This window comes from Toxorhynchites rutilus, chromosome 1 (assembly GCF_029784135.1).
Source record: "Toxorhynchites rutilus septentrionalis strain SRP chromosome 1, ASM2978413v1, whole genome shotgun sequence".
Lineage (NCBI taxonomy): Eukaryota > Metazoa > Arthropoda > Insecta > Diptera > Culicidae > Toxorhynchites > Toxorhynchites rutilus.
Genome location: NC_073744.1, coordinates 134400393 through 134417581, shown reverse-complemented (window position 1 = coordinate 134417581; position 17189 = coordinate 134400393). Strand labels below are relative to the sequence as shown.

General features: G+C 42.3%; 1 protein-coding gene across 1 annotated transcript in view; it reads left to right on the top strand.

Moving 5' to 3' along the window:
• Positions 1-15431, top strand: part of LOC129776585 (midnolin homolog) — a 54041-nt gene extending 38610 nt beyond the window's left edge. The window contains exons 3-4 of the mRNA XM_055782314.1: positions 1892-3463; positions 13078-15431. Of these exons, the coding sequence (XP_055638289.1) occupies positions 1892-3463; positions 13078-13857 (2352 nt within the window). The 3' untranslated portion in view covers positions 13858-15431. The remainder of the gene's footprint in view (positions 1-1891; positions 3464-13077) is intronic.
• The last annotated feature ends 1758 nt before the right edge of the window (positions 15432-17189 follow it).

Here is a 17189-nt window from a genome sequence, read left to right as displayed (position 1 = left end):
AAACTTTAGACTCGATTATATACAGTGGAAATAAATCCGAAATTGTATATAATGGAGTCCGCTCTGTATGATAAAATTCATTTAACCCATTATTGGTAAAGGGTTTTGTTTGAATTTTTGAACCGTTGGTCGGTTATGGGTTAATAAATTTTTCTTATTTTGTGAAACCTGTTTTTCACGCAGACGTCGCAAAACGGATGCCGGATACTTGAATTTACATTTTTACTGTTGACAAATCATGGAATGAAGTTCATTTGTATGTTTTGAAATGGAGCTAAAAATACAATTTTGTTCCTTAATGTTCAATAGTCGGAAACTGCAAAGTTAGGTGTTGTCACGCCACAAAAGTATTTGACATGGCGACAAGCGAACTTACCTATAAATACTCTCCAACTGATCATGTTTCTAAGATTTTTTTTTTAATTTTAGTTCGATATCGTTTGACTTCTGCATAAAAAGGTGAAAAAATGTGTTTTTTAGAGAGTGTATTGGTATATTGCATTTAGAAATCACGGAAATCGAAGCGTAAAATCTCCAAAAATTGTCGAAAGGATTTCCACCTCAGAGTTTGAAATTGAAAATTGAATTGATGATTATAATGTTACGGAGTATTTACCAACCTAGTCTCTCCAATGGTAACAGAATAGCGGAGAAACGATTGATTAATAACCTCATTGAGGGATTTGTGGCTCGAATGGATATATAAATGACAATAAAATAATTTATTAGAAAAAAAAATCTTCAGCCACAATTTTGGACATTTGATTAGTACACATTCTATATTTTCAAAACTAATCTAATCTCTTCATATCTCTGATCTCTTCATATCTGCAAAGCGCCGCTAGTTGTGTACTCGATGGAAAGAAACATGGAGTGCGTAAACACACCGAATCAAAGGTGGGTTCCTCCGGTTTCGATTATCGCTGCTAGTTCAAGAAACAAAGGTGCGTTTGTACAGTTTTAAGTGCCATGATTGCTGTTGCTGCTACAGTGTAGCCATTAGTGACCACTACAACGAGGCCGGGCATGGCTCTCAGTGGGGTGAGGGAAGGGTACAGCTCGGCCACGCCGCAACAGTTGATGGAATTTTGGACCGTTGTCTATTTACGGTCCGCCGCTGGCAGGAGGGAGCAAAAACCACAGCTACGGCTACTGCTCACTACGGCCCCAACTTTAACCGTACCGATTACGGGTTCCGGTGTGTGGGAGCCTTAGTGGCAGCAGCGCGAGAGAAAAAAAGCGAGAGGAAACGAAAAAAAACCTTAACTCCACTCCACTGGGTAAAGACCAAAACGAGTGCTTTTCAAGACCTGCGCATAGCGGCGCTTGCGATGAAGAGAGGTACTGCGAGAAGAAAACCACTTGCATGCAGTGTTGCGTTTCGAGGTGTTGTTAACATTTTTGAAATTGATTAAAAAATAACAATAATCTGAATTGGTTAAAAAAATATGGGTTCACATTCTGATTTCATTGATACTTTGGTTGATTTTCGATGAACATTTACGACGCTTGAAAAAAAAACAACTTCACTGAGATAACCAACGGGGCTTCAATGAGAGGTTTATTATATCCCAGTGAGGAATGATTTTTTATCGTATGAGTTCAGCGATTTTTCTTATTTTTGCATTATTTATTATCGAGCAATAACGAAGCACAGAGAAGGGGACATGGCGGTTTATCAAAAAATACATTAATCCAATCCATTCTTCGAATTCGAACATCATTCATCTCGGCTTCTTTTGCTGATGCTATAAAACGATGCTAATGAGAGGGGCTTTGAAAAAAATTGGAGCAATTGTTTGTTTACATTTTCGGAGTACAGCAATCGTGCTCCACATTCCGCTCAAACGAAATGCTTTACAAATGTGTTTCTCTTTCTTCATCTTTTCAGGCACAGCGGGCCGAGAACACGGTTATGCAAGCGTTGGAATCCCTCAATGATAATCAGGTGAACGATTTTCTCAGCGGCAAGTCACCACTGAACCTGAGTGTACGCCTTGGTGATCACATGATGTTGATCCAACTGCAACTCAGCACGCTGAATCCTTCGTCACAAAACAGCAGCCGCGGTAAGAGTCACAGATCGCGAACAGCAATAACTGGTTCTTCATCTGGGGGAGCAAGTACCAGTACGAGTGTTGCATCGAGCTCCATCCAATCGAGCTCATCGTCATCCTCCAGAGGTATTGGTAGAACAACGATTCCAATTGGTTTCCGTAGAGTCCCTGCTTCGTCCAGTCAACCGATGGTGGAGCAAGTGAGCGAAGCGCAAACACTAACCAAGCAAGAAATAGACAATATCCACAGAATAGTCAAAAAATTAGCAGTTAGTGAAAACCCATCGGTGGCGACTGTCTCACCGTGCGCACAGGATTCAATGGACACCGATTCAGGTCTGAGGTCTCCGGCCACGGAATCTCCAATCAAGTCGCTGTCCAACCTAGTATCTAGTTCAATAAACTCCAACATTCCCGCTCCCTCTGCGTGCAATAACAACACTCTTGAGATCGTTGGCCCATCGTCACCTTGTGCCGATCCAATCAGTGCCAACCTCACCTCCTGCTTGTGCAAAAGCCTAGACAGTAACGACAATAACTGTTGTGATACCAATTGTCTGTCACGGGTGCCAGAACCACAGCCGCAACCGTCAACATCGACCGCAAGACTACATCGAACCGCGCACAATCCTATCGCTCGTCACAAAACAAAAATTCAAACGCTTAAGAAACACCTGAGCTTTGACAGTGCCAGCCTAGCGAAAACCGAACTGGACATCGTGCAACCCGTTGGTCCTGCTTCTGCCCATACTTCACCAAAACGGGTCGATCAGCATCAACATTATCACCTTTCGCACCACCAAAACCAGCCACATTCTCAAGCCCAAGTACATCCTCAGCCCGGACCAAGCACTTCGTCCGACCCAAACAATGTAGAAAATCCGGCACTGGCGGAAGCCTCCCGCAATCTGACGCAAACCCTGCGCAAACTGTCCAAACGGGTGTTCACCAACAAAGTCAACGACGTGTCACAGGAGGCGGCACGAAACGTCAGCTCCGGTGCCGTGATCGAGTCGATGAAACACCACGGGAAGGGCATCTACTCGGGAACGTTTTCCGGAACTCTGAACCCCGCCCTCCAGGATAAATTTGGCCGACCGAAGCGGGATATTTCCACCATTATCCACATACTGAACGATTTGCTGAGTGCGGCACCCCAATGTGCCCGATCGGGTACCAAAATTTACTTCGAACCATCGAGCCAAACTTCCGCCACGACTCCCGCGACGCCTGCAGTTTCTTCCCCGCCACCGATGGCGATGGCGGCCCCGACAGCATCGATGGCCGGAGTGGGGACAAGCAATGGTGGAAACTTGCACCCACTACCATCCGTTCACGCATCATCCAGCACTACTACTGTGACTACGCCAATGGCTGCCCCGAGTCCGCGACTGGTTTCTCGATGCGTAAGTATATACACAGGGATATTCTCACTGTTCCGTGGCGTGTCCCCGGGTTGGGATCAAGTCGGGATTTTTTTTTGCCATTAACGTCTATGTATGTTTATGATAATTTTATGTTATACGCTTTTAGTTTTCAATGTTTTTGCAGTACGATTATAACTTTTTTTATAATTCTGATTCTGAATGATCAAAGTATTTATTTTTCGACGATATTGTTGTCTGTTGATTAAAAGACTGACAATAGCCGATGAATGCTTTCACTGGGTGAGGGGCAGATACGTTTTGGGAAGCAATAAAACACCAATTTGAGCAGATTTTCAAATCAACTCAAAATTAACATGTACTGTTGATTTATCGCTGTTTAGAGCGACACTGAGACACTAAATGTCCAATTGGTTATACAGTATCTCAGCAAAATTCATTCACGATTTCTCAGTCATCCTGCTGGCGAACAGATGGCAGCAGCAGCGAGGCTTTTCAAATGGTCTTTCTCAAGGCCAATTGGTCTTTTTTATGGTTAGAGGCGAATGAACTGAAAAAATCTGAGAGTCTAAGAAAGCCTCTATAATTATTTTTTTTAATGTAATAAACGCACTTCTATGTCGTCTTGTATCTAAATAAATAAAAATGGATCGCCGAATGTGTTGATAACAGCAAAACTCGAGAAAGGAATTGTCCGATATAGGGCTGTCTTCATTCTATCATATTTTCTGTATCAAACATTTATGCCATGTAATGGAGAAACGTGTTATTTGCAAGTGGATGAAAAATCTTGCGCGAGAATTGTGTCTGAAAATAATCTGATATTATAATGTTGAGTTTTGGTAGAACAACTGAAATTTTATAGTAAAACATAATTTTAAAGGGTAGATTAGAAGATCAATCAACGAACAGTTCTGCGATTGGACCCATGAACGTGCGCTTAGTAAGAAAACGTGAATGTGACAACGAAACATAAATTTTGGGTTTACGTGTTTATTTTATCGTCTTAAATCTAATTCCCGTGTTGATATCGTCTAGTGGAGGTCTGTGTTTGAACAGTTACGTTTGTGGATCGATCCGTACAGTTGTTGTGTAGCATTTTCTACTTCCCGCTAGTTTGTGTTTATTCGGTGGAACAAAACAACAAAGGTGCTTTACTCTCCACGCCGATTTTCTGGCTCGAAGCGACATCTACTGGACTCAAACTCAACCTCGCATCTGGTCGAATTTTCAAAAGCTCGGCACGCGCATTGTACTGCATACCCAAAGGCGCATCATCATGGCAAAAAACTGCGCTAAGTGCTCTAATGCTATTTCGGGCATCGATTATGTCGTTTGCCGCGGCTATTGCGGTGCGTCTTTTCACATGAATGCATGTTCCGGTGTAACTCGTGCGTTGCAATCGTACTTCGCATCTAACAGAAACAACCTTTTCTGGATGTGTGATCAATGTGCTGAGTTATTTGAGAACTCGCATTTTCGCGTCATCTCACGCCAGGCCGATGAAAAATCCCCACTATGCACGCTCACGACTGCGATTACTGAGCTGCGGTCGGAAATAAAACAACTGCATTCTAAGCCCGTTGCCCAGTTTTCACCCGCTACAAGCACGCACTGGCCAGCACTTGAGCAGCGCAGAGCATTGAAACGGCCTCGTGAGATCGATTTCACAATCCGAGCTTCTGAGAGTTGCCAAATAGGAAGCAAAAAGCCGATGGCAAATGTTGCTTCTGTGCCAATTTGCAATAATGATGCTGATCATAAATTCTGGTTATACGTATCAAAAATTCGCCCAGACGTCACCGTGGAATCGGTATCGACTATGGTTAAGGCTAATCTCGGGACCGAGGATAATATTTCAGTGGTCAAGCTCATTCCAAAAGGCAGAGAGTTGGATTCCCTCACTTTTTTATCCTTTAAAATTGGACTGGACCACTCGTTCAGGGAAAAGGCACTTGACCCATCTACATGGCCCGAAGGATTGCTATTTCGTGAATTCGAAAACTACGGTTCACAAAAATTTGGAGTTCCAACGAAGTACAAGAAGTCTACAACGCCGTTGATGCCACCAGAAACGGTATCTTCTCCGACCGCGACTATCATGAATTTGAGTTAGTTCACTGCAGCCCGGGACGCAATAGTTTGAGTCATTCGGAAGGCCCCTCTCCTCCCATCCCAGTCGTGCCCTTCACGCCGTCGGTCAGCAGTCGTCCCGGACCTGCGTTTGGGCTTGGAAAAGGGGTCTTCCAGCCAGTTTGCACAGGCAAGTACAGTTCCTCTGGATCAAATTTCGTTCCTGATTCTCGGTACGTTTTCAGTTGCATTTCTTCAATAAGTATGACAATGTCATATAGCCATTGCCCATTCGGCCAACCGCGGTTACTCCCAACGGAATGCACACAGAACAGCATGATGGAAGCTCCCAAACCGCCCGGCACAGTCGAGCACCGCTGTCGTCTCTCCGCTGACTGCTCCTGCCACTCAAGACATTCCGTTCCTGTGTTCGGAGCTGGTGAGGGAGTCTTCCAACTTGCTACCTCAGGCAAGTACGACTACAGTACCGTTCCTTCGCTTTCTGAAATCCGCCCCACTAATAGTGTTGCCTACATCGACGGTGCGGCTGATACCGCACCTTACTCTGATGCTCCCGTCGTTTCTGCTGTTTGTCGGTCATCATTCACCGAATCAGAGGATACATCGTCACCGTCACCGCTGACCGTTTCCAGCCGTCTGTGGTTACTTCCAACGGAATGCGCGCAAAATAGCATGATGGAAGCTCCCAAACCGCCCGGCACAGTCGAGCACCGCTGTCGTCTCTCCGCTGACTGTTCCTGCCACTCAAGACATTCCGTTCCTGTGTCCGGAGTTGGTGAGGGAGTCTTCCAACTTGCTACTTCAGGCAAGTACGATTGCAGTACCGTTTCTTCTCTTCCTGATATTGGTCCCATTGATAGTGCTGCGTACATCAATGGTGTGGTTGATGCCGAGCCGAACCTCGATGCCACTGTTGTTCCAGCTACCACAACCTCGCATTTCAACGCTCTTTCTTCCAACCGTCATCAGGAAATTAGTGTATATTACCAAAACGTTGGCGGTATCAACAACAAGGTCGACGATTTCCGGGTAGCTGTATCAGACCAATGCTACGACATAGTAGTTCTCACGGAGACTTGGTTGGACTCACGTATACTCTCTCACCAAGTGTTCGGCTGCGATTACGATGTTTTTCGTTGCGATAGGAACGCTGATAATAGTCGTAAGGCTAGAGGCGGAGGCGTTTTAGTAGCCGTGAACTCTAGACTTGAGACGAGGGCTGTAGAAAACCAAAAATGGTCTTGTCTAGAGCAGGTATGGACGGCGATCACACTTGGCGACCGCACTTTATATCTATGCGCATTGTATATCCCTCCTGACCGAACACGAGAACGTGAACTTATCGAGATCCATTGCCAGTCAGTTTTCTCCGTTCTGGAAGTCGCTAAAGCAACAGATGAAATCATCTTGATGGGTGATTATAATATCCCAGGAATCTCCTGGAAGAAATCACGCAACGGTTTCCTTTATCCGGATCTGGGTCACTCAGCCCTCCATTCCAACGCGTCTTTCATGCTAGATACTTATAGCTTAGCCACTCTCTCGCAAATTAATCACGTCACTAACGAGAACGGCCGTAGCCTGGATCTTTGCTTTGTGAGTGCGCAGGACACAGCCCCATTCTTATGCGAGGCTCCCGCTCCTCTCGTGAAACTTACCCCTCATCACCCACCCTTGCTGGTTGCCGTTGGCACAAAACTGTTACAGGATATCAATATTTCACCTGTAGTCGTTTCTTACGACTTTCGAAATGCTGACCATCGTAATATCAGCCAGTTGTTCTCTAACTTCAATTGGGGCGACATATTAGATACCGCTAACGTCGAGTCTGCAGCTGTAACATTCTCCAACGTCCTGGCATATGTCATTGATAGATATGTGCCAAAGAAGAAGTGCCTCCATACGTCCCGAAAACCGTGGCAAACACGCGAACTTCGACGAATGAAATCCATAAAGAGGGCCGCATTAAGAAAGTTCACCAGATACCGCACACAATCTCTTCAATGCCAGTATGCGAGAATCAATTACGAATACAAACGTGTTGCGAAACAATCTTTCCTGAATTATCAGCGCAGAATACAGAGGAAACTCAAATCCCGCCCAAAACAATTTTGGAATTTTATCAACGAGCAGCGCCATGAAGCTGGCCTGCCATCGTCTATGACGTTCAATGGAATTGCGGCCTCTACTCAGCAGGATATCTGCAACCTATTCTCAGAAAAATTCGCCAGTGTTTTCACCGATGAAACATTAACCGACGACTATATCAGGCATGCGGCTAGCTACCTCCCCCGTTCTAGCCAAACTCTGAGTAGGTTCGACATCAACACGGAGATGACTTCAAGGTCATTCTCAAAGCTCAAAACGTCGTTCAACCCGGGACCCGACGGTATTCCTTCAGCTTTTCTCAAAACGCACATGAATGACCTATTGATCCCGCTGCTCCACATATTTCAACTCTCTGTAGCCACCGGTGTTTTTCCGACCTGTTGGAAAATATCGCATATGTTCCCAGTCCATAAAAAGGGAAATAGACGAGATATTAACAATTATCGCGGCATCACTTCGCTTTGCGCTTTGGCAAAACTATTTGAGCTCGTTTTTTTGGAACCGCTAGACGCTCTCAGCAAACCGTACATAAGTACTGACCAACACGGATTCATGACGGGCCGCTCCACCACCACAAATTTACTGTGCCTCACTTCTTACATTACCGACAGCATGTTGAAGCATGCCCAAACGGACGCTATTTATACGGATCTGACTGCAGCCTTCGATAGATTAAACCACAGTATAGCTGTCGCCAAACTGGACAGGCTTGGGATTAACGGCAACCTTCTACAATGGTTTCAATCATACCTCACTGGCCGTCGACTAGCCGTCGTTATAGGTGATTGCCAATCCCCTTTTTTCGCTGCTACGTCTGGTATACCACAAGGTAGCCATCTGGGCCCCTTGATATTTCTGATATACTTTAATGACGTAAATCTGGTAATTGAAGGTCCACGGCTATCATATGCTGACGATTTAAAAATTTACCTTCAGGTCAGCTCGATTGAAGATTGTCGCTTCCTTCAACGACAGATGGATGCTTTTGCCGATTGGTGTATTCTAAACCGAATGGAGGTTAACCCCGCTAAATGTTCTGTCATCTCGTTTTCGCGCACGAGACAGACCATATTGCACAACTATGTCCTGTTCGGCACGGAAATTGAGCGTGTCAGCGAAGTCAAGGACCTGGGTGTCATTTTAGACGTGCAACTCTCTTTCAAACCGCACATCACATACATGGTGAATAAAGCATCCAGAACTCTGGGGTTCATCTTCAGGATTGCTAAAAGTTTTACCGACATCTACTGTCTGAAGTCCCTCTACTGCTCCCTCACTCGCTCCATCTTAGAGTATGGTGCAGCTGTCTGGACTCCACACTACAGCAACGGTGTCGAAAGGATCGAATCAGTTCAACGAAGGTTTATAAGATATGCTCTGCGTAGATTGCCGTGGACTGACCCCCTCCGATTACCGAGTTACCAGAGTCGATGTCAGCTGATCAGCTTGGAAACTTTGTCGGTTCGTAGAGACACAGCCAGGGCTTTGATGATAGCTGATACCTTACAAGGACGCATCGATTGTCCCGGTCTTCTGGAAAAAATTAATTTCAACGTTCGACCTCGGGCTCTCCGAAATAACTTGATGTTACGATTGCCCGCCCTACGTACAAACTACGGCATGTTCGGTGGATTAAATGGTCTACAAAGACTTTTCAACAGGGTAGCCCAGCTGTTCGATTACCATTTATCCCGAACGCTTCTTCGTCGGAGATTTAGCTCTTTTTTTACTGAACAAACAGTCACGTGATTATTGTTCTACGAACCGACAAAGATTCCAAGCAGATTAGCTTACAACGACTCTGGTAACTCGGTAATTGAAGGGTGTCGGTCCGCGGCAATCTACGCAGAGCGTATCTTATAAACCTTCGATGAACTGATACGATCCTTTCGACACCGTTGTTGTAGTGTGGAGTCTAAACAGCTGCACCATACTCTAAGATGGAGTGAGTGAGGGAGCAGTAGAGACACTTCAGACAGTAGATGTCGGTAAAATTTTTAGCAATCCTGAAGATGAACCTCACAGTTCTGAATGCTTTATTAACCATGAATGTGTTGGGCGGTTCGAAAGAGAGTTGCATGTCTAAATCTGAGAGTCCCAGGTCCTTGACTTCGCTGAAACGTTCAATTTCATTAAAGTATATTAGAAAAAAAGTATATTAGAAATATCAAGGGGCCTAGATGGCTACCTTGTGGTATGCCAGACGTAACAGCCAAAAAAAAGGATTGGCTATCACCGAAAACGACGGCTAGTCGACGGCCAGTTAGATACGATTGGAACCATTGCAAAAGGTTGCCGTTAATTCTAAGCATGTCCAGTTTGGCGACAGCTATACATTGGTTCAATTTATCGGAGGCTGCAGTCAGATAAGTATAAATAGCGTCCGTTTGGGCATGCTTCAACATGCTGTCGGAGATGTAAGACGGACGCTTGTCCACGGTGATGGTGGAGGGGATATAGACAATATCCACGTGGACACGTTGAATAAATATTTTGAAAAAAAACCGTTCACATCTGTGTTCAACAATATATGGAAATTTCTGCATTCTGCGTTTTCAATAAATTCATTCGTTTTTATCTACAAAAAGGATTGAGCTGTCTGATAGTGTTGAACATCTATATTTTTCATATAGTTGAACTGCTTTGCTGAAATGTGAATTCTGAGAATGTATTTTGGAGTGTATCTTTGAGGCAAGGGCTTTGAGGCTTTGATCCATAATCGGCTATCCCCAAAACTGATAGTTAAGCTGTTCCCCCAGAATTATGCCAAATACCATGTTTCTTTGACAGCCCGGAAAAAAATATTGGAGTTTGACTGGGATGTGGTACTCGGTGGAGTACCTATTTGAGCCTTACTCTCCAGATATTGCATCTTCAGATGCCGTTGGAAGAAAGGGCAAATATTTCGACTCATGGGATGGCATAAAAAGCATCCTGCACAGTTTTTCGCCAAAAACAAAAAACAAAAGGTCTGTGGATTTGTGGAGAACAAAACGGTGCACATACAGTACCTTTCAAGAAGATAAAACCACTTAAGTTTTCAAATTTTTCAGCGATCAGGAAAAGCTCGGTTAAAACTAAGTGTAAATAGTAGGAAACATTAACTATCTTCGTTAATTTTAGAAAGGCGTGGTAATGTTGAAAAAAATAAAGTAAATAAAAAGTAAAAACGTAAAGGTAAAGTTAAGAAACACCGATACTTTGTTTTTTTAAGGATTAAAAAAACAATGAAGGTTGCGAATTTTGTTTTATAAACGAAAATAGTCATTGTATACCATACAATATATCTTTCGATATCTTTCGCGTCTCTTAAAGCTAAAAAAATAAGTGGTTCTACAGTTGAAGTGTAGAATCATTTAAGTGTGTATCCTAAAAATTATGCTTCTGTTTTTCCCCTAAAAAACGGCAAAAATATTTCGAATAACCCTACATATCCCAAAATTTACGAAGTTGTACAGAAAGATCATTGGTAGATTTTTGTAGTGCAGTTGGGGAAACCATAAATCGGGGCAATCAAAACTTGACAGTTGGGGCGTTTAGATAACGCTTGACATTTACAGTTATTCAATTGTACATCTCATGAAAAATAACATTTTATTAATTGTGACGCGTAGAAATATTTTCTATCAATTGATGCAAACATCTTTCCGATCTGTTAAGAAATGTTCGAGTTATTAGCATACGGAATACGGATAGAGTTAGCACACAAATCGGCAGAACAAATGTATGGGAAAAAGGAAGTTCTTCCAGTTTTCATGAATTTAAACCGTTTAGAGATTAACGAATTGTAATGTATTTGGTACTCTTCCTGATAGACGTAGTTCTACGTCAAAAAGGATTGGATTGTGTTCGGGAACACATTACGATCACCAATCATCATCAATGAGCTAGATTGTTATGACTTCAATAGTATGCTTTCAAAGCAAATTTTAAGCTATTGAAACGATTTTTTGGACCAATAAGTGACAATCATATAACTCGTTGTGGAGGCGATCTGGCGTAGTGGTAACATCCATGCCTCTCACGCTAAAGGTCACGAGTTCAATTCTCACTCCCGACATTCTTCCAAAAACGGAAGTAAAAGTGACGAACCAGCCAAATTAGTTGAAAGTCACTATAATACAGATAAAAAAAAAAAATATATAACTCGTTGACATTTTATCTTTCGGATGAAGTGATTATTATACCATTCTATTCAGCCGGTATAGAAGTATTAACGTTCAAAACCTTGCAGTCCAGCGTCACTCTCTCGCTTTCGAAACTTTCAACTTACACCCCGGTACAGCAATGAGAGACGTAGTCCTACGTCAAAACAAAACCGCCAGTGTTTCATAACTATAGAACCAGATGGAAAAGTCATGAGTAGAACGAAGTATTTCGGAATCATTTGTTGCTGTTTTTGTGTCAAAACCACCGCGATTATTGGGTAATTGGGCACCAGGTAACGAAATCCGGACGGTCTTCAGGGATTAGGGGCTTCCCAGATCAAAACCCATTCGAGTATTTGTGATGAATCTTATGAAGGAACATTGAACTAAAATCGAGTTACGGATTAGAAACTGGTTGGAATTCATACAAAATCGATTTAAATTTTGGAAAGGTGTGATAGTTTCCCATCTGGTTCTTTATTTATGAATGATCGGCATTTTTGGTTTTTTGTTTTTGAGTTTTTGGCGCCTGAACAAAACAATAAAGTTCAAATGGCCTGTCTTACAAATATTATTATATCCTACACTATATACTCCATTTCAGTTGGAAGCTTAAAGAACATTCCAGCTTAAAAACTGAAACAGCTCAACCAGCTTACGTTGATTTATGATAGAAAATGTCCGAGATTAGATTCACTAGTTAGAAACAAAACAGCGATACAAATAACTTCACGGGCAATGTTAGGCAATAAACCAAAAATTGATTACATACTGCTATTACTAATAAAGGTAACATTTTTATCAGGTAAAAACAGGGAATAGAAAGTAAAAACGAATTTAAAATAGAACTTAGACGCAACATAATTTTTTCCCCGAATTTTGTTTCTAAGAAGAGAAGAAATGTCCACGTGGACAACAGAGGGAGGGGTATAGAAAATGTCCACGCTTGTCCACGGAGGGGGAGAGTGTGTCTAAACTCACGCTTTTCTGTCCACGTGGTATGTGGACAGCCCCTAAATACTCTTTACTAGTTTTAACCAAAATTTTACCCATGTAATAAAAAGTTATACACAAAAGAAAGTGTTGTATTTTTGCACCATAGAAGAAAATAAAGAAATTAAAAACAGAATAAACATGACTTATTCGTCATGATTTATTAAACATCCACGGGCTTAACATAGTTTGGTTTCGGCCCGGACCACGCTACGAAGCGGTGAGAATATCCCTTTATAAACCTCCATGTATATTATAGAAGCATGACCTCATCCTTTCATTGTATTCCAGATCCCAACGCCAATACAAACCAAAAAATACCCTAGTGCTGGAACCAGCAGCACTGGTAGTGGAATGGTTGGGTCGAGTTGCGTTATCTGTAAATCCATCGATCCACCCGGCGTACCATCGATCAGCAGCCGCTGCCACCATACCTACCATCATCAGCAGAAACTAACGCCAGCCAAGATTCTCTGCAAGTGTGGTCTCACGCTAACACCTACAAGTGAATCCCCTGCTGTTGATGTCGTCGGCGGCAGCCAAGCTCAGTGTCCTCGGTGCGCTGCCATCAGTGCCGCCGAGCTCGAAAACTCCAAGACCAAGTCCAAGTTGGACAACCTTCGCCTGATTATGCAGCAGAAAAAGGAGCGTCGCGAGGCACGTAAGCAAAAATGTGCTCCCTATAGCATTTTAGCGGGGCCAACGCTCGCCACCATCATCTCTTCTTCTTCACCGGTGTTATCCAACAAATCAGCAGCAGTTGCGGCTGCCAGTGGGTCGGTTTTGGAGGCGACTTGTTTCTCTCGCTGCCAACTTGTGAACAACACCCCCAATGCAGCCGCAGCAGCAGAAACCGGCGCAGAGACAATGGAAAAGAATTCGTCCGCGATGCAATCCAAAACGGCCATTGCCAGCAACAATAACAATGCGGCGGCGGCCACAGCCACCGCTACTGCCACTACTACTACCACGTCTGCAACAGCGGCGGCGGCGACGGCGACGGCGGCCGCATCTCCGTCGGAGGCGGCTCAAAATCATCAAATCGTCGAAGAGGTTGATACTGTTGCATAAGGTATTTGGACTCTCCCTTCTCAGCTTCAGAGCAGTTTGCGATATGGTTTTTAGGGTACTTGTCTCACCTGTGCGACATACACATAGAACACGGTTCGTGCGGGGGAAGAGAATTAAGACCGGGGTAACTCACTCCCACCCAATCACGCGCTCTCGTGAGGGTTTGCTCGCAGCGCTGAGTTGATCTCATTTTGAGCGAGTCGAAGTAAAAAAAAGAAGAGCGAGAGAGTGTAATATGATTTTGATAGGAAAAAGTATAGCGCGCCATCTGTGTGCGGACATCCAATCTACGCCATTTGTGCTGGCGTCTGAGTAGAAGAGATAGAAAAACAGGAGGGATGAATCGACACATTTTCTGCATTTTAGTAGCAAAAAAAAAATGATATCGCAACCGAATCGATCGAAGAGTATCGCTCGATTTTGGATATCGGGCGCAAACATTTCAAAAAATACATGAATCATTGTTCTAGCTAATTAAACAAATAGTAGCGTTTTGTCAAGCGGTGGCGATCCACACCACCGGCTGTAAGATTTTCTCTTCGTAGCAATGCATAACAAAAAATATATTAAAAAAATATAAAAGGATCAGATTGCAGTAGGATGAAAAAAAAATAATCTAGTGAATGTAAACCGTATGTAACCCGTTCCATGTGGAATAATGAAACACTATTAGAACTCTTCGTCAGATTAGTTTTCAGTGCTTTTTCGTTGATCAATTTGTTTAATGTCATTTTGTGACATGGTCTCCAGGATTATTATTTTCCTATCCTTTGGTTACATTGAATCTGCCGTTAAAACAAAATTTTATTTTCAACAACTCCAAAAAATACATTGGGGTGAAATTTATTAGATAATCGACAATTTCTTCTAAAAAATGACATTTTTTTCTTGTTATCTATTGTGTTACCTGTGGATATATTCACTATTAAACTGAGGTTGAAATTGTTATCCTTTAATTTTTCGATCATTATCGGAATGTGGCCTTTATGCTGTTATTCATTTATGATGAATTTTTTTTGAGAAAATTTTATGTTCTTTTGCACCGTTTCCGTTTGTTTAGTAAATTCTCTCTACTTATTCCAGATTCAGACATTACTTTTTAAGACGAATTGAAGTGCTAGTGAAGAGCACACACACACACAAACCTTTGAGTTTCGTTCTCACGTCATCTTACTTTGAATTCACACCTAGTCGAATCGAACATTTAACATTAATACACACCGTTACATTGGAAAAATATACTTAATTGCTGCGCGCAATACAATTCATCTGCTTTCACTTTTACTAGTCACACCATGATATGATGAAGATGCACAGACAGAAATCGGAAACCCATCTTGTGAGACCAACAAAGAAAAAAAAACGATATAAAAGAAATGCTTCATGAAGAAGTCAAATAAAAAAAAATAAACTCAACTATGCTTGTACGAACCATCAAAACTCTCGGTCGTTTCTTTACTGGAGATATCCCAAAGTGGTTTAAGCTTTCGATAAGCCCATTTTTTGTTTTGTATATGTTCAGCCTGTTGGTGGCAATCTTCAGATCTTTTTGAGTGTCACACCTGTTCCATTTTAAACAACGAAGCCCCCAATATGAAATATACTGTTAGTCCCCAATTATAGCTCACCAACAAGATTGCCATGGTAAATCAATGGAGTCGAAATCTTTTTTGTTTTCATTTGTCCATATTGTCCAGATTTGACACATTCCAAAACTTGGGCTTCATATCATCTTCGACAACTTCTATCCTGAATGTCGCTCAAACAAGATTTTGTTCATCGCTTCAATATCAATGTCTTCCAAGGTATAGTATCGCCATCTTCGAATGTTTTGAGTTTGAATGAGGTAAGTGTTCTTCCTCTCAGATTAACACACCTGAGGAGAGCTTCAAATGTTCAAGTCACCCACGAAAATGATTAGAGTTCTTTTTAGATCATCATAATGAGGGAAGTTTCAGTGGAAATATTGGTAAAACCTTCGGACGGGTGAGTCATAAGTAGTGAGACTAAATGAAAACACGCTTGGTAAAAAAGTTTTTTTTTTAAATTCAATTCTTTATTGCATTTACATTTTCATCACTTTCTTTTTCAAGTCCATACAATGTGCGTTTGAGGTGTGAACAATTTTGAGGTGTGAAACAATTAGACAGATAACGGCCTTTTATCTTAAATCTTCCTCTAGATTCCCGGAACTCTCGCCATCATGGTCTGGACCAGCTTGATGATACGGAATTTGAATTGTTCGGATGTTGTGACTTCCCAACTGTTTTCTCACACCCACCGCGACAGTATGACTTAATACGACTCGATTGACCGTGCCTGGAGTACGTTTGGGGAATTGTCTTCTTTGCGTACAAAGGGTAAGTTATGGGCGGTAAACCATTCCAGAGTGGCCTTTGCGCAATGGAACGATGCTAGGCCTTTCCAGAACGCAACATCTCATATGCTTTTTTAAAAAGCAACCATTTTTTGACAAACAGTTCTTTTTATACTCACCTTCGATTTCAAATGCTTTTCAAGCATCCGAAAGACACGCTCTTGGACAAATTTCTATTCCGCGATCTTCGAACAACGCTCACAAAGAGGATAACGCAACGACACACAGCTGTTTCTCTCTATCTAGCGCGTGTGGCGGGAAACGTGACAGGAATCTAGTTCCGCTTATGACTCACCCGTTAAAAATCGTTGAGAAAAAATTAGAATCGAAACACGTAGGTGTTTTAAACATACAGTCATATTTCACATATTTACATATTTTCGTTTGAATTTTTTTAACTACTTCAATCGAAATAGCCTATGATTCCTATCAGGCAAGTAGCTCCTCAGGTTATGATTGGTTGATGAAATGATCACTAACTTTGAATACATACTCATATGAAGAATGTAGTCCCAACTTAATGTGGTCGTACGAAACTTAAAACTAGCCGTTTTGGTCTTTTTGACGATCCTGACATTCTGAGTCTTCATAACCATTCCTAGGAATGCCATTCTAAATGAACAGTCTACGTTCCTTTTTAATTGATGGTCTGTATCAGCAACAATCTGGACACCCAAATCTTGTAACAAAACAGCCATGAAGTTTAAATTTCCAATGTAACTACCAAGCAAACATTATATCGCATAAATATTCCAAGCAGAGCCCGAAATCTTCGAAGGTGAAAAATGAAGATCGACTCTACTATCAGTAGCTTCGCTTTCGACTGGAACTGCTTCGGCAGTCGCCCACAACAAAAAGGATCTGAGCCAGGGGCACAGACGAGAGTTTGACGTAGGACTGTGATTGTTCAGAACACTTGGTTATTTTAAATGTAATTCTTTTCATTGTTTAGAAA